Below are 20868 nucleotides of genomic sequence, written 5' to 3' on the forward strand. Positions count from 1 at the left end.
ATAGGAACATAAGTCCAGAATGACTTAGGAATGCTCTTCTCTGGCTGCAGTTCTTTCTGTCTCTTCCCACCCTTTTCCCCATCACATTCTGTTGCATTTTTACCTGTTTAAATCCTTTTCTTTTGGGCAGTTTAACAAATTAACGATCAAAAGGATTATCACAGGTTTCAGATACATATGAAAAGTGTGATGGCTGTATGCTAACAGGATAAGTAGACGGGCAGAATGACAGGACAGTGTAGCGTTGAAATTTACTGTCAAGCTATAACACAGCTGGTAAATCTTCATGTTAGACTTCTAAGTCCCTGCTCCCTTAGGAAGAATTCTAAAATATGTTGCTCTCTTACATTTTTAGTAGCTATTTAAAGAATTGTTCCTATCTAGTCTGATTGCTGACCAAGACAAGTCTATTTCTGTGTGGGGTGGAGGAACAGTCCTTGCAAGACATTTATTTAAATAGTATTTTAATGGCTTTAAAATGCTTCACATCCCTCTTTGCCTTCAAATCTCCTTTGTTGTCTTGGTTGATAATCACATTAAAGAGATTGCTTTTGAAAATTATTCTAGGTAATGCAGCTGAGAACAACAAAGCATTGGAAAAAAAAAAAATCGCCAAAAAGATGATTTCTTCACCTCTATGCTATGGATATTTTTTTGTTGTATTTATTTTTTTAAAAGACTGTAACTATACCTGGCATAAGCATAAAACAGAAATCTGAAGTTTTGACCTCTGTTTATTTCCTGTTTTGCATGATCAATCTGAATGACAGCTCAGTGTCTAAAAGCATCATGGTCCTTATATCTGGCAAGCAAACCCCACTCTTAAAGCAAATAGGTAGCTATTTCCTGATAACTTATGGATTTCTTTCCTACTTTCCATTAATAGGACAAGAACTTGCAAACAATGTTCTTTAAAGGTTTATTGCATTTTTCTTAATCATTCTTCATTGTACCTCAGCTTTCCTGCTGTATTACAATCAGGTCATACCCTTTATTCTATCATACGAATACAAATTTCTACACCACTAGTTTGAATGACAGGACCATTTAAAATAGCGGTACAAGGGATCTGGATTAGTAGTGAAGGTCTCTAGCGTTTTTCCCTATTGCTGTGTGGGGAGCAAGTATGGATTTAAAACTCTTAAAACTGTGATTTAAATTTTTGAGGAAATTTTTCTCTTTACCTCTCTTAAATTCAGAGATTCAGGTTTTACCAGAGTATTTTGTTACTTGCCATATGTTTAACTGTAGCAACCCTGTCATTTTCCATCAGGTGAATGTTTTTAGAAGTTGTAGGTTGAGCGCCCCTCGTTCCTGAGGTTCAGTATTCTCTTTTCCAGATAATCTTCAGGTTTTCTCAGAACTACCATGGGCATAACTGTCATCCCTTGAAGAGAAACATTTTTGTCTGGAAAGAAACACGTTTTGTTCTCCTTGACTTCATGAATCTAAGTTTTGCTTTTGAAACTTCCAAAGTTGTTCTCAAAAGCTGGTGTACTTAGGGTTGTTGATGCCATGACTTACATTGTGTTTTATGTCTCTTTCAGGCGGTGTTGGAATTACATGTTGGCTTGTGGTTTGCAATAAAGTTGTAGCTATCATGCTTCATCCTTTCAGCTGAAGGAATCTCAGTAATCCATGGAGTCCTCAACTACGTTTGCATTATCACAGCCTAAAAATGGGGAACAGCTGTCTCTTGTGAAAGACCAAATCTGAGCTAATTTCTGTAACTTCAGTTGGATATCTGTCAGTGTTCTTTTTCATTTATATTATCTATCCTTGGTTTGTTTTTCTGGTTCATAATCACCAGTTTTTGAAGAATAGCATTGCTATTTTTAAAACCACATTTTTTGCCTATTTTGATAAGTGATTTATGGCATAACCTTAAATCTTTGTCACGGCATATTCACCAAGGTTTAAAAATGCTGGATTTTTATGCCTTTAAGTTGGAAATGTACTGGCATTAGGAATTCCTTTTGGAGCTTTATTGCTTCTTTGCTGTATAACATGACAATTTCACCCAAAGGTGGGATTGTATTTGGTGACAGGTGGGACTAGAGGCTAGAGGCAGGTGGTTTGGTTGGCTTAATGTAAAACAGAATGAATTACCTCCTTGCTTTTTTACACTAGAATGTGGGGAATTCTTAGACTATCTTAGAAAATGCATGATTGATACAATATGCAGAATCAGCTTGTTGCCTCTTCAGATTCTGTCAGTTGCCAAATACGCAATAGCCGATTACTTTTTCTGCCCTGTCTTTTAAAATTCATTGACTGCTTAAATTTTGTCCTGCTTTTACTGAAAACTGACCTTTCCTTCTGTGATATTTTTTTTTTTTTTTCCCCTTCCCAAACTGAGTGAATATCACTGAAACTATTTCCTTCCACATTCTGGGAGAAAAGATCTGACCAGCCTTATCAAGCCTCATTTTAGAAGAATAAAGTAATAGCAGTGGAAATCCTCCACAGGATCCTCCATCCTTCAGAGGATACATTCCTATGGCTGCAATATATATTTATTAATGAGAGTTTCAGATAGCCCAGAATAGCGTATAATGAAAAAAGGCAAAGTAGCGATTTAAGTATCTAAAGTAGTAAGGAATGGTAACAACTGTACAAAGAAGGAGAGAGGAAAACAATCTTTTGGTTTTCGAGTACATCCTTCTTTTTATATTTAGCTACAGGAAACAGCCATGATTATTTTGAGTTTAGAGAACAGATTTCTACCTAGTACTATGCCTGTTGAACAGTGCATCTCCCATGGTACAGTGGTATCTGCAACCCATCACTGCTGTCCTATAAGACAAACCAGTGGTTTTGTAAAGTTATTGATCCACAACTTTTTTTTTTGGGGGGGGGGGGGGGGGAGGGGCGGGGGACATGGGCCTGAACAAAGTTCTTACCAACACCCTTCTGTTTTTTGCTGGCCTTTGGGGCTTCTGGGTCAGCTTCCCGCTCTGTACAGTGGAACCACGTTAGTTATGTTATATTCATGTCTTTTGTGTTCCTGCAGGGATGGGCCAACGCCCTTCCATAATTAACACTACCTTTAGAAATTAATTCAAAAGGTCATGATATGTTTTTTTTCTCTGTGTACATATGTGCATGAAATGTTTTTTCTCAAATGTTAACTTAAAGACTAAAATTTGTTTTTATATTAGGGATTACGTTTAGCCAATGTGAAAATGAATGCATTATGTATCAACAACAAAAAAATGTAGGGATTGAGTCTGCTATGTATAATTGTGTTTTTATTCATGAAATAAAAGTTTTCAACCCATCTCAGTTTTTCTAATCCATGTTTTTTTTAAAGGTTAATTACAGTTTTCCTAAAAATAACTATTTTTTTGCCTAAGAAGATACAGTTGAAATCAACAGGCCTCATATTTAGATTTTTTTATTATTATTTTTGAAGTATTCAGGATGGATTATTTAACTACAACATTGACGCATTTTTGAATTTTAAGATGTGGCTAATAGTACTGTCGTTTAGTTTGTTACAGAGTTTAACATGGTGAGGTTAAGAAAAGCAGTACTGCTTAAAATCTTCAGAATGCTATTCGCTGTTTAGCCACTCTTAGCATAGGGTAATCAAATGTGGTCTGTTGGCTGCTCTAGAAACACTTGGGTAAGGGCAAAGAGGCTTTTGGTCATATAGTCAGTACAGACGTGAGTGTTGGATTATGTGTATTTGTTTGCTCTGAACTTGGGGACATCAGTAAATACGCTAGGAAAAATACCTGCTCTTCTGATTGCACTAAATTGTTCCTCTTTGAAATCTGACCACTGTACAGCTTAATCACTACTTCAAGGAAAAAAATCTTTAAGATTTGGAAGAGAAATACACTGCAAGTAGGTTCAGATCAAAATATCTTAATCGTCGTCTTTTAGGGAATAATTTTTTTTGGAAGTTGTTCTTTAAATGTTGTTGCCTTTTTAAATTTAATAAAAATGCCATAGGTTTTTTTAATCTGCTTTTTAACAAATTTTTGATGTTTCTCGAATTACTATGAGGCACAAAACAAGTAATCCTTCTACCCTCACGTAGACAACCTTAAGCACAGGGTATTTTAAAGACTCTTTGAGAACTGGATATGCCTGACTGCTTCAAAACAGTAGTTTTCACTTGTACATTCATCTTTGGATGTCAGCTGTGGATACTACCAGGCAAATTGATTTGATCATTTCTAACAGTGGAAAAGAATGCAGCTTCAGAGTTTTATAATGCTAGTGAAAACAATGCAGTATCAAATTATTTTTATTCTGTGTGAATTCTGGAAGTCATTGCAGAAGTGAAGAAAATAATTTTATTTAGTGCATTTTTGGTAGTAATCAAATAACGAACAGTGTGAAATCAGGTATCTCTCCATAAGGAGCTGGCAAATAATCAAAATTCAACTGCAGAGAGGATTCCAAAACTGAAAAATTACCCTAAAAGGACTACCTCAGACATCCCCGGTAACAGTTTAAAATGTCATGTTAAGGTGGTCTTAGTTAGTAAGATGCATTATGATCCTCCCACAAATGTTCTTCTGAGACAAGTGATTGGATGATGTATCGTATTTGAAGAATCACTGAAGAAACAATTCTCGATGCATGTAACATATAATGTGTTTTATGAAGGTAAAAACATTTGTAAGTAAAACATGTTTCAGTAAGCGTTGAAAACATTCCGTATCTCAAAAGATTAAAGATAAGTTACATTCAAGTTAATATACTTGAATATTGAGTGAAATTATTATTTTGTGTGTTCTCGTGAGGTTGTTCATAATGATTTCATTGGTGTTAGACTCTCCACATTTTAAGCTAGTAGTGGTGTTTTGAAATTCGGCTTTCGTAATCTTGCATCCTTTCACTTCTCTCTCTCTGCTTCTGTCATGGTGTTATTGGAATGGTTGTCTTTTAAAACACAGCTTGGTCCAAAGAGTTCTTTCATAAGACTGTTTTTCCTTTCAGTGAATGTCATAGGAGTGGAGCCTTCTGCTTCAACCAAACTGTCCTTCTGCCTTGTTCTGGTAACTTTACCGAAAGACGGTTCATATAGTCCAAATGAGTTTTTCACTTTTGATTCGGCTATTTCACTGCAGTCCTGAAATGCATGTCTATGGTTGCAAAGGCTACCTGTTCTGAATTTTGTACCTGAGGCAGGAAGCCCCTGATGCAAATTTTCAGTGGCTTCTGAGAATATGTATTGTTTTCTCAGTCTAATGGGTGTTTTGTTGCTTTGTGTAGGAGTTACAGGCTTACTGTCTTCCCTCCCACTGCTATTTAGCTGTTTGTCTGGCTTTTGTTCTTTTTCACGTTCTTCCACTGCATCTCCTTCTTGACTGTTCTTTTTTACAATGTCATTCAGAGGAGTCTGTTCAGCTTTCATCATTTCTTTCAGCTCCTGTTTAAGCAGTTTAGCTTTCCTCTTTTGCTCTTCTCTCTTTTTTTCCTCTTGTTTCATATATTCCAAACGCGTGTATTCTTCCGTCACTGGTTTGCCTTCCCTTAAAAATTCTAAAATCAAATATTGTGGTTTTTAGAAATTGTCTTATATTGTCTAGGTTCCTAGAAAATCATGAAGCATTAATGAAAGCAAGTTTTACTTTCTTATTTCAAAGCTAAAGTTTTTGTTGATGACTCTTCAGTCTTGAGGGTTATGACAGTGCTATTTACTAATAAACATAGCAGGATGGGCCAAGATTTAAACATGAGCATTGTGCCATTGAATCTAGGTAGGTATCTTTATTTTGACTTTTTCATGATGTTTAGTTTTATGCTGTGAATAAACATGCAGATATTTTTTATAATCAGTAGTGCATACCTCATTGTATCTTACAGGCTAAATATAAGGCCAGAAAAGTCACGTACCAAGTAACAGGCAAACCACAGGAGATCAAAATAATTGTCATCCTTTTGCTTTTCAATGGAACCTAAACATAAAGTTTAAGTTTTCTTATGATTTTCTTTCGCTTAGTTGACAAATCACTTGATTGTGGCATGGGGCAGAATATGTTACAGCTCTCTAACCTATTAATAAAGTTGGTTCTGCTTTTTAATAAAAAAGTATATGTATACTGAATGCCTACAGTAAATACATTTGTTTACTGCAGGGGAAAAACTGTAATAAGTTTCTGTGTTTTGGAGAGAATCAAAGAGTACTTCCAAAATGAGAACAAATTCTAGAATTAAAGGATAAGTATGAAGTCACAGTAATGAAAATAACTACACAGGACTTATGTCTAATAGCAGTAACTGGAGAAAGCCTGAAGAGATTCTGGCAAACAGAACGGAGGAGGGAGTTCCAAAGGCAGAATCAGAAGACCTGTGTTTCCTATCATCAGTTTTAAAAGGGGATTTCAAAGACAAATGGTGACTTCAGTTATCTAGAGGGGTCAAAGGGTGGGCTCTGGAAAGGCTGCAGGCTGAAAACATCAAGTACAAAATACAGAAGTTAACACATTCCAGATTTCCAGCTCTTGTTACTGATCTAGCAAGTGACCTTAACAACCTGCTTCACTTCTGTCTCTCCCCTCCTGCTTTTGTCTAAATTGAATGTGTGACCTTTAGGTCACATAAAGTCTCACCTCATACGTGAAGTATTTAGCATGATGGCATTTGGATCTTGGTTGAATATGTAAGCCTTACTATAATGAAAATAGTAACAAATACTCTTAGAAAGACAAAACTCAGACTAACGGAATAGATGTATTGGCTACTTCTTACTTCTCTCTTACAGAATCTCTTCAAAATAAAGCTATTACCTTTACATGAGAACACAATCAATGGCTAAGGTTTACAGAAAGTATATTTACAGTGCTTACTGTAATGAGGAGATACTTCCAGCCCATGAAGAACTCCTTCTCCTTTCTCAGCAACAGATTTAGGTCTTCACTTTCTTAGCCAGAAAATTCTACAGCCAGGGGCTTAGCTAAAACATCTGGTCTTGTTGTGGGGTTCCACAACAGTTTTCATACACTTACTTTGCCCAACAGTTCAATTTTGTGCGTGTGTGTTGCTAGATATGTCCCTTCAGGGAAAAAAGCAATGGTATTGGTCAGAGACCATAATTAAATTCTGCAGCACCTTTAGGATAGAGAAGGTTTGAGGGCATATATGGTTGAGACGATCAAGGCTTTATAGATAAGCAAAAAAAGGAGATCTAGATCAGCCTCTGGGCATGCTTAATCAAACCCAAGCCCTAGACAGAAACGTCCATTGATATTCGGTATGATGAAGATTCACGACCGATAATTTGAGAACACTATTTGATTAGTGTGGGATTTACCAAGTAGCCATTAACTAAAGTGTACTTTTAGATAAAGCACTGAATTTTACTAATATAACTGGAACACGTTTTAGAATTGCTTTTAGCAGTACAGCAGTATGAAGATGCCTGGTACTGTGGAGCTTGTCTGCTCTCACTGTGGTAGTGCCACCAGTAGCTGGATTTCAGCGACTCCTACTGTATTATTATTTTGTTGTTGAACTAGTTACTGTTTGTCAGATGCCAGCTAATGGCCGTCAAATCCATATAAATTATCAGTATCAGCAGTTCATTCAACTTTTGACAAGATCGAATCAGTTTCTGAGAAAAAAAATGTTAAAATATACCTCTACATGTTCTGTTAAAAGTTTCCAGCTTGGAGATTTTCTTGGTTCGTTGCTTTTCTACTTCACATTGGGCATCTATGTGTGCTTCGCTGGCTTTAACTTTTTGATTTTTATCTTCTGAATGCTCTTCCTTCTTAATTGATAATTAAAAGGAAAGGAAAAATATTTGTTTAGTAGCTTTTAAAAGTACATAATTGCAGATTACTCATTTCTGTTACTATTATGTTCTTACTTTGCATGGCAACTTTTGTCCTACATGTTTTCTGTAACATTTACAATAATTATATTCGAACAAATGTAAACCACAGAAAGGCAAGGCGACAAATCGGGCTATTCAGGTATAGTATTGAAACTTACAGAATAACAAACAACTTAGTTGAAAGTTTGACAAGAGACTGAATCTAGATCTTTCATACCTTTGATAACTGAATGGGACTTTTTTCTGTTTCCTTGTTTTGGTATTGTGACAGCAGTAGTGATCTAAAACTCTGTTTGTCTACTTGTACTGATTTGTTTAAACTAAGACCTGTTGAAAAAGGACAATCATTACAGTACATACACTACACAGAGTAGTTTCTGGAACTATACTGTTGGTAGAAGCAAAAGATATCTCTGATGACTAATACTAGCCTTTGGTCTAGGATTTAAGCCTATCTTTTTTCTGCATGTCGTAATGCACTTTAATAAGGAAATTCTGCCTGGTTTATAAATGCTGAAACTGGAACATAAATAGAGTAAGACTCCACCTTCAGGTTATGTTAGTTAATGCCTTAGGTTATGAGACTTAAACTTAGCTTTAAGTGTATATCAGTGAATGACAGTCCCATAATGCATCCCACATTCTAAATAATTATCAGTGCCTTTGTTGCAGGAGTATCATCTCAGCTAATAAAGAAAAGTAGGGAAATAACTAACAAACAAAATATTGCTGAGTTTGAGACAGATGTGTTGTGACTGCCATGTCCAAAATGTATTAAAACTTCATTGCCTAAGCATTTTTGGACTTTTTATTAATAAAGGTTGCGAATTCTGCTACCTGCAGTTCTCAGCATTTTAATCCGTAAATCCTTAATGTCAGATCTACAATGAAGTCCAGTGCAGATGTAACATATGAAGTCAGACAAAGGTGTCTATACCCTGCAGCACGTATTTGCTTAATTTGCATGCTAACATTCTAATCCAAACTTGCCCTAGAGCGGTTTGGTATGGGGCCTCAGCTTTCAGGTTCCTGAATTCTGATCCTACAAAGGATAATAAGTTTGCTAGCTTTTATGCCTTCCGACTTGATTACTAACCTTGCTCAGAGTTAAGCATTTATGTAAGGCTTTGCAGAACCAGACTCTTCAGAGGAAACATTTAAAACTATTTGAAATATTTAGGCTATTTGAAAGATTCCAAGGGAGTGGCTGAATGGGATTTTAAAAGAGATGCCTGCATTGTTCTTTTCATCCCACTAGAATAATTTTCACATAAAGACAGTAGCTAAGAAAGTTGATAACACAGAAGCAAAAATGTGATCTTACCTACATCAAGCTTCACCCTTGTTCCCAATTTTGTTCTCTGAAATCAGAGGAAGACTACCCACTAAATGATCATCTTTAAGTGTTTGCTGCTTGGTGGTAGTAGGGATGTTGATAACTAGACTTGGAATGGCACTGATGTTGTGGAGCAAATTAGTCTTCCTTTTGAACCAGTTAACAAGTTAATTCAAATGCCTTTTCAATAGAAATCTGTTGAGCATTCCTTCGATTAAGAACTAGGGGGAGCTGTACCTCTAGATGAGCCCGTGTGGCCTAATCTTCCCACAACTGAGCAAGCTTTCCTCTAACGGAGAGTTTATGAAATTCATTTCCTGGATTTGCTCAAGCAATTAATTTTATTTATGTGCCTATGTTTCGCCTATGCTAAGCCTACCTTCAGCTGTTTAGCGAGGTGGTAAAAAATGCAACCCCACAGTTCTTTTTTTCTTTCCTGCTGGGTAAAAATGTTTACAAATGCAGAACAGAAAGAAAGTAGTACTTTTTTAAAAAAGTAGCTCTTTCTTAGTCTGTTACAGGAAAATTCAAGTCAATAGGTGAAAAGGAAAAAAAAAAATCCAGTTTTAGATTTCTAAATCATCTGTTTCCATAAACTGGCAGTGAATGAAACCCTTATTGGCCAACAATACCAAAAGATCACAGAACTTTGCCAGGACCTTTTCACGTTATCCCATTACAGAATATATCAGGTCTCTCTCCAACTGAGCTCCTTTATCTTGCTTAAAGAAAAAAAGAACTTACTTAAATAATAATCGGTGGCTTAAATACTGTAATTTGAATAGCAATATTGTACAAGTCCACACCTGTGTAAAATTTAAAAAAAAAACAGGGAAGAAGTAAACAACTGACTACAAGAAAACTTTGCACTGATATGATAGCTCTAAGAATTCTGTGGGCAAGTACAATATTTTCAGAAGTTATGTTTGCCAGTAAATAAATTTTAAGTGCGCTTCTGTTCCATATGAAGAAAGTGCCAATTTCTCCTTCAGTTTAGAAGCAGGAGCATTTGACTAGTTTTAAAGAGGAGTGTAACTCAGGAAAGTGAATGTTCAAATCATCATCCAAAATTAAGTGATACAGCATTTTTTGTAGGAAGCTCTCCTTTAGAATATCGACAGAAGGTCTGTGTTCTGGTATAGGAGGCAAAATGTTACTTTTGGTGTTGGTAAAGTATTTGAAGTTTATTTGTCAGTTTCTGTATAAAACAACTTTGTTAGTAAAATCTAGATACAACATCTGAGGCATATGACAATCTATTAGACGTTTATAAATGCTTCAGGAACATTATATTCTTCAACGTTTTGTCCCTGCTGAATATAGTGAGCATATGGACAACATAACAGTTGTTGTGTTGTACGATCTGTAATTGTTTTTAGCTCAGTCTCAAGGGGTGGATTCATTGGTCTGAACACAGGCACCTAATGCTATTATTTGAGATGCCGTAGAGTATTTAACGTATCCATGCGAGGCTTGCCAATATAACACAGGACCTATGGGCCACCTGTGTCCTTCTGGAACAACTATAGGGCAAGGCAGAATATGCTAGGACATCTCAGATGGCACTGGCTGCCTATAATTAGGCAACTGAATCCCACACGAGGTATTTACTCTTCAAATAGTTGATAAACACGATTGTATATGATAAGCATGTCTCTCTGATACCTCTCTGAGCATCCATGTGAAAGAAATAATCTCTGCTGAAGAGCTCTTTCCTCCTGTTGATAAATTAACTATTATTCTATTCTATTCTAGCCTATTCTGTTATTCTATTACTCTACAAAATTATTCTAAATAATATTAATTCTATCGATAGAAATAATTGAGAAGACAGATATGTAATAATTGGGTTATTATAATCTCTGGTTGTCCATTAGAATTCATTTACCCTATGTAACCAAACGACTACAAAGGATAAGCACTGTCTTCCCTCAGACAAGCTGACAGTATGACCATCAGGCTGGCCTTTAAACTTTCAAAACACGGCATCTGAAAACACCTTCTCTCCTTTTCCCCCAACAAAATAAAAGTTGCAGAAACTTCAGTAATGGACACTTAAGCATTCTGCTATTTATAAGTTAGAGGGGCTAAGGATTTTAAAGATGAGAAAACAGATTTTAAAGACCCAACTAAATCCATTATTTTTGTTCATATAAAAGTGCTGTACTAAAACTGGTAACTTGCTACAGTAGGGTTGTTTGGGAGGGGCCTTGATTTAGTAAGCCACGTTGTGGGAGTTCCAGTCCTAGGATGGCCACTTCTGCTGGCCAAGTCAAGGAGGATAGGCTGCACAAAAATTAGTCTACAAAAGGTATATGGACTGGTGACTTCTCCCTGTTAAAAATCAAATCAGCATCAGCAAACAGCTCTTGCTGCAAATAAATAGATACTCAAAACAGCAACACTGCTTCGGTGTCATCATTATTATACTAAAACCATATGTAGACTAAACACTATTCATGATGAAGGTTGGATTAAATATTAAAAATGGGCCAGGTATTTGTATTTGTAAAATAAATGAGCAAAGAACCAAGCAGTTGTCGTCTTTAAATTGTATGTGCCGGAATATTTTTAGCCTCTATAAAAGTGCCGTTTTGACTTTTATTTTGGAATATTTATCACCGTTATAAAACAAAGCAACTTTCACATAACTGAACAACAAAAGAAAATGAACATACATGAACTTTTTTCATGAGGTACTGAATCTCCTTTGTCCTTTGGAATTTTAAGCATCCGATTTGCATATATATTTCTTATACACAGTTCTCGTTCCTTTTCCTAGGAAGAAATAAACACTATTAAACTTGAAATACGTGTTAATAATTACTTTCTACCAACTTAATTTTCCCATGCTGGGAGACAACTGTCAACAATTTTGCTTTGCATCAAGCCATGTGGCAACTCTGTCATTTACGTCAATGGGCGTCAATCATCTTTCATGGGCCAACTCAGAAATCTCCCTCTTCCAAGGCTAAGAGCGCACCTGTACACCTGCATGATCCTTTTCATGGCGTGGTGTTCAGAAGAGGAAGCCTTCTCTAACGATTTTTTAATTTGTTTTTCTTTGCTGTTCTGTTCAGAGTACTTTTGGCTTCACTTCCATGGTTGTTTTACTTACCAAGGGACTTTGTTTACTACATACACTGTTCTGGTTTACAACTACTCGGTAGGTGACAAACTTCAGGGGCACACTTTACAAATCTATTTTGCAAGCCTTCTGTTTCCACGCTGAAATGCATCTTAAACCCAGAAGAGGAATTTCAGTAACACTCTCACTGTATCAGTTCTTCTTAGTGTGGAAAATAGGAGCTACATTTAAATTGGAGATAGATACAGGTTGGTTTCAGTAGAGATTGTGTCTGAATACCTTGAAGGGCCTGAACAGCTGGGTGCCCAAAAATATGCACATAAAAGAATAAACTGTTCTGGTACAGAAATAGTATTAGTAAGTATATCTGCTCTTGTTTGTAATAAAAAATTGAAGGTTTTGTGAATCTAAAGATAGCATTAACAGAATGGGACACAGACAACTGTCTGGATAACATGAAATGGAAATATTCCAGACAAGTGTTAAGAGGGGAACTTCAGTTTAAAATAATTCTCATTTCAAAACAGCTTTACATTAGTGTTCCTGGGACTTTAATTATTCCCCTTTGCCAGGTGTGTTCATGTAGGAGGTTAAACTCTGCGGTAGGGTATTAATACTGCAAGTGCTGTTGAAGGGTCTCTGATGCACGGCCTGGGTGGACTGCTGTACCTTCTTCCTTTCCCAGCAGTTCACGGGGCTTTTGCAGCTGGGCAATCCTTGTTCCCAGTGATGCTGCCAAAGATCAGGAGGAAAGTTTCTGCCCCTGACATAGAGCTAAGAGGGACAAACAGTGCCTCTGTACAGAAATGCAAATCTCCATGCACCCTCAGGAGTTGCCCACTCTACCCTGACAATGACTGGAAAGACTCCCCCTAGCAACATCCTCATAACATAAGGAGAAGTTCTGTAGAGGGAGCAACTGATGGATCAGTCACTTCATAGTGCAATAAAAAGTATATTTTAACTGTGTTTCAAATATAGTTTCGCTTTTTTAAAACTACAAGAATGTTCATGTTTTCTGGAATGTGTACTGTTTTTCTTATGAATTACTCATATGACATAATAATTGATCCAGTTTTGCTTTTTATTTCCATTCAGTGTTACTTCTAGCTTTTCATTTAGTAGTATAGTGCTATGTTTGGTTTACAAGTATTACAGTGAGAGATGAACTTGAAAAAATATTTGTTTAAAAACCACGCTGGAATTAAAAAAAAAAAAAAAGCTATTGAAACATTTACATAAGTTTTTTTAATTAAAATTTAGTTTTTCCGACTGTAATATTTGGGTCATTTCGATTAAAAGTGTTCTTGAAAGAGAATTCCTAAAAAGTTAACAACATGAATATATTGATCTACATATGTCAAAGAAGTAACAAGTTGGTGGGGATTCCTCATTCAAATTGTGATAGATTAATCTCCGCTCTGATTAGTTAATGAACCATATTAGCTTTTGACAAATAGAACCTACAATAATTTCATCATTTTGCATTCTGACTTTTTTGTAGGCTACAAACTCCACTAGGAAACAAATGTTCCATTACTAAATAATATAAATGAGGGAATAGCAATACCTAAAATTAAATACATTAAATACTTGAACGCTCTTGTAGGAACAGAAACCTATTTAAAATCTTGAATACCTTAATTTTTTGGTGAAGAGAGTTAATTTCCATTTGCAAGTGCTTTGTAATTATTCCAGCTTCAACAGCTCTTTTATTCTCATCTGCCAACTGACGACTAAAGGTGCTATTGTTCAACTTCAGCTGTTTTTCAAGGACCTTAAAAAAATTACATGTTTTAAAATATGGAAGTACTCAGCACGACTCTTCAAGAATTTCAATTCTTATCAGATTTAAAAAATAAGCATGCTAAACAATGAAAAGATTCTAATTATATTCCTTTGAAATGTATGACATGTTAATGAAGTATCCCAAAATTTACTCTAAAAATGAACAAAAACTGGTTTCAAACCTAATTTTACTAAACAAAAAATAATGTATATTTAGCATTTAAACATGAAAAATAAGTCTCTACATTACATTTCGGATGCCTTAATGAATCCAATCGTCTTGGAGAGATTTTAAGACATCATTTCTATTCACAAGGAGATCTATTAACTGTGGCAGCATGAGGAGGCTTAGCGTGAATGAATACTAGGTACTTCAGCAAGTTCTTTGTCATCAGAACCCAGAAAATATTATACTATGCACTGAAATTATAGTTACTAAAATTATAAGTTGGGCATCTGATCTTGCAAGCTTTTTACAGCTTCTCACTGGGACCTCTTTACATAAAAAGCTTTCAAAAGAGAGTCTGAATTTAGCTGTCTGTATTTCCCTTTTTTTTTGGTCTAAGAAAAAGTACATGTGCTTCTGACCTAGCTGTCCAGATGTTCTGGACAGCACCGGATTGAAAAGAATGTTCAATGCTACAGGACTGAATCAGAAGCATCCATTTGATAAGAAACAGCTAAAAATTCTCCACTCTTCGCGCAAAGAAATTCTCTTATTATTGTTCCGCAAACACAATGGTATGCACATATTACCTGTATTCTCTTATTATTGTCTTCTATTTTTTCCGTAAGGACTGATAATCTGTGATTAAGCTCATCTCTTTCTGCAAGACCCTTGTCTTCTGAGAGTTTACGCAATGCCTGCAAAGCATCTTTATTTTTTAGCAGTTCTGCTTCAACTTTTCTGAGCTTCCTGGATGTATTTCGTTCTTCCTCCTGAGACATCCTCAGGAGTTTCCTTAAAGTTCTTACCTCAGTATAATGTCTCGCCAAAAGATCAGGCAAGTTATTTTCTGAATTCTCATATCTACCTATTGCTTTCAAGTGCCGACACTGAAGCTCTTTCAGAATCTGGTTTTCTAAGTTTGATGCTTCCAGCTTGTGTTGTAAATCAAATAGTTCATTTTTCAGCTCCCTGATTTTCTGAAGTTTTGCTGATGATATTCGCTGAGCCACTGCATTTTTTTTCTGGGAAATCGTATTATTCTGCAGGCTTAAAAATGAAGTATTCTTATGTTGCATCTTCTTAGGTGGCAATTTCTTCCCTCCTGCATTCAGGCCAAAGCAAAATGATACTCTGTCATCGGAGACAACAAAACCACTATGCATTTTTATTGTTCATAAAAGCTCAAATGCTGCTCATCCAAGCTACTTGAAGTGTGCTGTATTTGACAAAAGGCCCCAAATCCATATTAAGACTCCAATATTCAAATATTTCAAAGATAAATCCATACACCTGTGAACTGGGGACTGATGAAGCAAATTATTTCATCCGGAAAAGATTCCCACAGGCTTTAGCAAACAAGGACCTGGATGTTAAATAGGGACATTCATTGTCCGATGTAAGAGGAAACCTAGTAATCTATAGACCTGCAAGTAGTCAAAAAAACAAAGTGATCACAATAGTAAATGTGTAAATAGTAAATGTTTAAATTTCTCTGCAGCTTAGAATTCTTATCAGCTTCCTAGAACTTCCAAGTCATCTTTGAATTGAACTAAGCTTTTTACCTTTATATATGTGCTCATAACTACTGAATAGTTATACATTTGCCTACACTGTTTTTATACAGTAATTAAAAAAAAAAATCTTTAAGGCCAAGCATTCTAAGGGCGTTACTCTCATTTCCCTTTCCTAGCACATAATTAGAATTTGAAAATAGTCAAGACTGTTTATCTGAGTGTTTTCCCCCTTTTCAGGCAAATAATTTCACAATAGCTCTCAAGACATTTCAGGCAGCATTTTGCTAGAAGATTATTAGGATTATTTATATATCACATAATATTCTAACAATAAAGCAGGCAAGGTCCTAACCTAAAAAGCAAAAACAAAACAAAACAAAAAACCACATAAAGATGAGAGGCAGATGTTTTTAAGCATTTCTGTTTGATTCAATGGGTAATCTGTATAGGAACTATCGACAAGAGCGGGCCCTAACTAGGAAACGCAATTGCAGAACAGAAGTAACATCAAATCAGTGGCAAGAAAAGTCGGAGACTGCTTAACGCAGCATAAAGCCATGGCCTCACTGCTTCCACTACCAGAATGCTGGAAAGCTATGCAAAGAGTGTTTTTCAGAAGAATAGAGATGCGTGAAGTAGTGGCTTCTGCAAAGCAAATGGCTGCTTCCTCCAGCAGTACCTCCTCCTACCTTTTCCCTTTCCCGCTAGTGTCAGCTTGGACCAGTCTTCCTATTCTCCACAGCTTTCTGTCCAGCTCTTCTCTTTCCCTTCTCTGGATAGGGCTTGCTGTTCCTGCCTTGGCCCCGACACCAATACCTGATTTCGGAGGCACCAAACGTCAAAGCTGCTTACCTGACAAAGCTGAGAAGCCTTACGCCATCGGACTGCATGGAGTAAGACCCAAAGATAAGGGGACGATAAGGAAATTACGATGGTGGTCAGGAAGAATAATGTATATATGATAATGGCGAGAAGTTTGGAAGCCATGCAAGGGAACACACCCTATCTATACTTTGTTCTTACTCCCTAAACATCTGATATACTCCGCTGTTTCAGGATACAAACCTGATGGTCTTTCTTCTGACAACCGTACTGACAGAAGACAAAGTGTGGGCAAGCAGATAGGACTTAACTCATATAAAGCTATAAGGGGGAGAATAAGGTTATCAAATTCAAGGTGATAGAAAAGGAAAGGATAGAAAGAACCTGAGATTAGGAATGACAAGGAAGAGAAACTGCGATTTGGGCAGGGTAGTTTATTTTTTTACCTATGCTTTAAATGGATTAAGGGAAAATATCGTACAGATTCACATAAACAGAGAAGAAATTACCGCAGTCAATCAAAGTCAGAGATGATCGAGTCCTTCTGGAATGAGGAAAATTAACAGGTGCTGTGAAAAAAACCTGATCAGATGTAAAAACCAAAACAAATATTCCTCCCACATATTCTCTGTCATATGAATTACAGAATTCATTTCCATTGCAGAAAGACTACAATATGACCATGAATCTGGTCATGTACATATTTGCAAAATATGAACAATGGTTACATTGCTAATTTTTTTTTTGCCACAACAGAATGAAAAGATGTAAACTAAATGGAAAAGCACCTTCCTGCAAAAGCTGACAAAATATTGTAAAATCTAATACCACGTCATACAGGATGTAAATGCTGCTTATAAGTTTGTTTCTGGGAGACTGACCATGTCAAGTTGCCATGAACAACCAAAATCAACCATTCCGAGTACCGAAAAAGGCTAGTAGGCAATAATGATATTTTCTGCTAAACAAATAAAAATATTTGGTTACTCTTTCCGGTCCTGTGGTTTCATGCCAGGATAACTTCTTGACACTCGCATAAAACTTAGGCAATACCATGGAGAATCAGTGTTTACTCTTTTTTGGTAGATTTGTATCTTTTAAGATGCTGTGGATCTAGACGAAATTGTGAAGCTTCAGAGGAAACGGGTCACTGCTTTTAGTCATTTTTTGACTTGGCATGGTGGGATTTAAGAAAGGATATGTCTAAATACGAAAAAATGCACAAATGAAAGGATTCTTCATTGCTAGCATTTCCATAAAGGGAATATATTTGTGTTATATGGTCATTCCACTGAAGCATAAATTTAATTTTGTATAACATACCATAACTAAGCTGGCCAAAATATACGGCTTTTTTGTCAAAACTGACACTTTTGTGCAAACATATCATTTTTGAGTAACTTTCCCTCAGGAAAGGCTTCTCAGATACTTCATGCAATGCATGACCAAAAACAGAGGAAGTGATATTTTCAAGTCCTCAGATTCAGTAATGAGGAATAAGGCTTGCAAAAGCGTTCATACATTGCAGGTAAACATCCTGCCTCGTGGATCACGGAGTATCATGGGATAACATACAGAGATTCTCTGCCTCTCTTCTCCCCACTCTCCTGTTTTTGAAACAGGATTTATTGTTCATGTTTTCTGCACTGAAAAACTGTTTCCCAAACCTGTCTAACTACTTTTTAAAAGGCCAAAGAAAACAAACAGCTGTATTTCTCAGGAGAGTCTCACTTTACTACTACCAGAAAATAAATTACCTTTTTACCTTTTGGGGGGACGATATGCTGCCCTTTTTTCTTTTTTTTCTTCTTCTGTGATTTCTTCTCTTCAGTTCCTGATAGTTTTAAATTATTGCTCCTTCTTGCTGTTTCTGAGCAGTCACTGATGAAGTCCTCAGAATAGTTAGCATGAGAATTTTCACTTCCATATTCTCTGCTGCATTGCTTACAATCATTACTGTTGCCACAGCTACTGCTTTTGATACTTTTATTTGTCTTTGGGGAATCATTAGCACCCCTGCTTTTTGTGCCACTTCCTGACTTACTATCTTCTTCTACTAAAATATGGAGGAAACAGTGATCTGAGTTCATCATTACATTGCTCGTAGAAGACTTAAAAATTGACATCTGTAACCTATCAGGAATCAGAACGTGAGTTGATCACACAGAAAAATTAACATAAACAATACTGAACAGTTGCTATTCTAAACAGCAACTAAACTATGCTAAACTACACTACAAAAATACTAAGTTACATTCCAAAACATACAGTCATTAGTCTTTAATCCACTAAAAATAATTATGTGATCTATAATTAGCGGGTAAGTTTGTTTCCAGAAAGAATTGCAATATGAAATACCTTTTATCTCAGAATTTACTATAATACTGGCATATGCTTTCTAAAGATTTACAAGATGCTACTGTTTCAATGCAAACAGATACCATAGTTGGAAGACGTCCAACTTTATTTTTGCTTAATGATAGCAATTTCTTCACAGTTTATTAAGTATACTCAATATATGTTTCCCTTGAAAATGCCAGAAGACATTTATCTACATCTTTAGGCATCCACATAACGCTGAAAACACCACCTGTAATGTACTGTTGCTGTCAGAAATGGGGTTTGGTGATGATCTTATTTTGTATGATCAGGTTCCAAGCAACATTGCTGCTTTCCTTGGAGCTGTCTTCTCTCAGGAGTCTAATTATCAAACAAAATGAATAGTCCTAACTGCTGAACTTTAAAAAAAAATAACATAAATTTATAACAAAATACCAAAGTATTTTCTATACTTTTTTGTTTTGGGGGGAATAGCAAGTATGCAAAAGGAATAAGAGGGAGGTCAAAATGGTTGTTGAATTCAGGCAGAATTTAAAAAGTAGCTTAAACCGAAAAACCTGAAAAAATCTCTAAAATATTTTAACTATTTTGTTAACATTTTTGCCCTGAGATGGCATTTAATTTTGAATTGACTTCAGTTTATATTAAAGGGGAAAGTGGAAAGAATCACGTAACTCCAAAAGAAAAGGAAAAAGTGAAATTTAGGTTTCCACAAAACGTTTCAAGTCAAATCAAAAAGAGTTTTCTTCCTCTTCATTCCCTCATATGAACAGCTGTTCTTAGTGGAAAAGTGAGGAGTGCCCAGGTCCTAGTAAATTTGAGCCACTGCTGGAATCCGTAAGAGATGGGAACCCATGTTTTAAAAGGAGGATAAGTCAAAAGCCAGGCTGGTACATAGATGCGTATTTCTGTTTAAATGCGATCTGGCACTACCATCATTTTCTGGCCAAATTGTGTTCAAATAAGATTAGCTCAAATTAAATTAAATTAAACTTAAATCTACTGCCTTCATTCATTTCAATGAGAAGTGTGTGCTGAGCCTATTTAGCTTCAAAAGCTGAGAGATTAGAGGAAAATGGAAAAGGAGGAGACAGAAACACAGAAGGAGAGAAAGGAGGAAAAGAAACAGGAGAATGAGACAAAAGATATTACTGCAGGAATGAAGAAAAAAAGCAGCAGAAGCTGAAGGGAAAATTCAACTTAAGAAAACCAGGACAATGTGTGTTGAGGAAAGAGAGGCAAAAAAAGGGGGCGGGGGTAAATCTATCTGTCAAAGACGAAAATGCCATTTCAAGCATCCAAACCCTTCAAAACTGCCATGGCGAAGAATTAATTACAGCTAGAAAGCAGCAAGAGGGTAAGTGGGAAGTGGGGATGGGGGTGGGAGAAAGCAGTCGTGACTCCCCCGGCCGGGAGGCTGCAGTCGTCCCTCAGCCCCACAACTGAGGGCCGAGCCCGGGCCCCGCGGGGCGCTGAGGGGGCCGGGATGGGCCAGGCCTCAGCCACCACCTCTCACGCAGGAAGGGCCACGGCAAAGCCAGGGCCCCCAGACTGGTCACTGAGCTCCCTCAACGGGCCCAAACAACTGCTCTGCCCGGACCACGCAAGCCAGAGCTCCCGCACCTCCCTCACACGCACAGGGCTGCCCCACACCTGGCCTCCCGGCCTGTCTGCTCGCTCTGCTGCCCCGTCCCCAGTGCGCCGGTGGGGTCAGCCTCCCCGCAGGGGCTCCCGAGGAAACCTCCTCCACCCCTGCCCTCCCCTCCGAAGCGCCTCTTTCGCTGCCTGCCCCCAGCCGCCGCCGCCGCCATTACCGGCCTCCTCGGCCAGCGGGGTGCGGGCCCGTCGCCGTTGCCATGGGGACAGGCCGCGGCCGCGGGGCACCCTGGGAGTCGTAGTCGCCCTCAGCGCGGCGTAGCGCCCCCCCCCCCGCCACACACCTAGTAGGCTGCGTATACCTACATTTTGCTTTATTTTTAACAACGAAACACTACTTGTCTTCCCTTCCCTCCA

General features: G+C 37.1%; 2 protein-coding genes across 7 annotated transcripts in view; one reads left to right on the forward strand and one right to left on the reverse strand.

The window, feature by feature from the left end:
* LOC104147143 (SH3 domain-binding glutamic acid-rich protein) overlaps positions 1 to 20868 on the forward strand; it is a 56866-nt gene that overhangs the window by 4900 nt on the left and 31098 nt on the right. The window lies entirely within an intron of this gene.
* On the reverse strand, positions 1755 to 20713 carry LCA5L (lebercilin LCA5 like). Of its 6 annotated transcripts, none has more exons than XM_068914126.1 (9): positions 20670 to 20713; positions 19106 to 19215; positions 18281 to 18648; positions 14767 to 15281; positions 13862 to 13999; positions 11813 to 11912; positions 8016 to 8125; positions 7600 to 7732; positions 1755 to 5502 (listed from the first exon to the last, which is right to left on the reverse strand). In XM_068914126.1, the coding sequence occupies exons 3-9, from the start codon at positions 18639 to 18641 to the stop codon at positions 4853 to 4855; spliced, it is 2007 nt and encodes a 668-aa protein (XP_068770227.1). In that variant the 5' UTR covers positions 18642 to 18648; positions 19106 to 19215; positions 20670 to 20713; the 3' UTR covers positions 1755 to 4852. The 6 variants fall into 6 exon arrangements, with proteins under 6 accessions (XP_068770227.1, XP_068770211.1, XP_068770219.1 ...); XM_068914110.1 differs by lacking the exon at positions 19106 to 19215 and adding an exon at positions 17025 to 17084 and having other exon boundaries at positions 20670 to 20701; XM_068914118.1 differs by having other exon boundaries at positions 20509 to 20686.

The sequence above is a fragment of the Struthio camelus genome, chromosome 1, assembly GCF_040807025.1.
Source record: "Struthio camelus isolate bStrCam1 chromosome 1, bStrCam1.hap1, whole genome shotgun sequence".
Taxonomy (NCBI): Eukaryota; Metazoa; Chordata; class Aves; order Struthioniformes; family Struthionidae; genus Struthio; species Struthio camelus.

Bases quoted from the DNA above. Each gene is read 5' to 3' on its own strand.
- LCA5L (XM_068914110.1), bottom strand. From the start codon at position 18,641: ATGTCAATTTTTAAGTCTTCTACGAGCAATGTAATGATGAACTCAGAT. The intron at 8,126-11,812 runs GTATGTTCATTT...CTTTTTCAACAG, and splicing joins ACCTCATGAAAAAAGTTCAT to GTCTTAGTTTAAACAAATCA. The intron at 5,503-7,599 runs GTATATTTTAAC...ATTTGATTTTAG, and splicing joins TTTTAACAGAACATGTAGAG to AATTTTTAAGGGAAGGCAAA.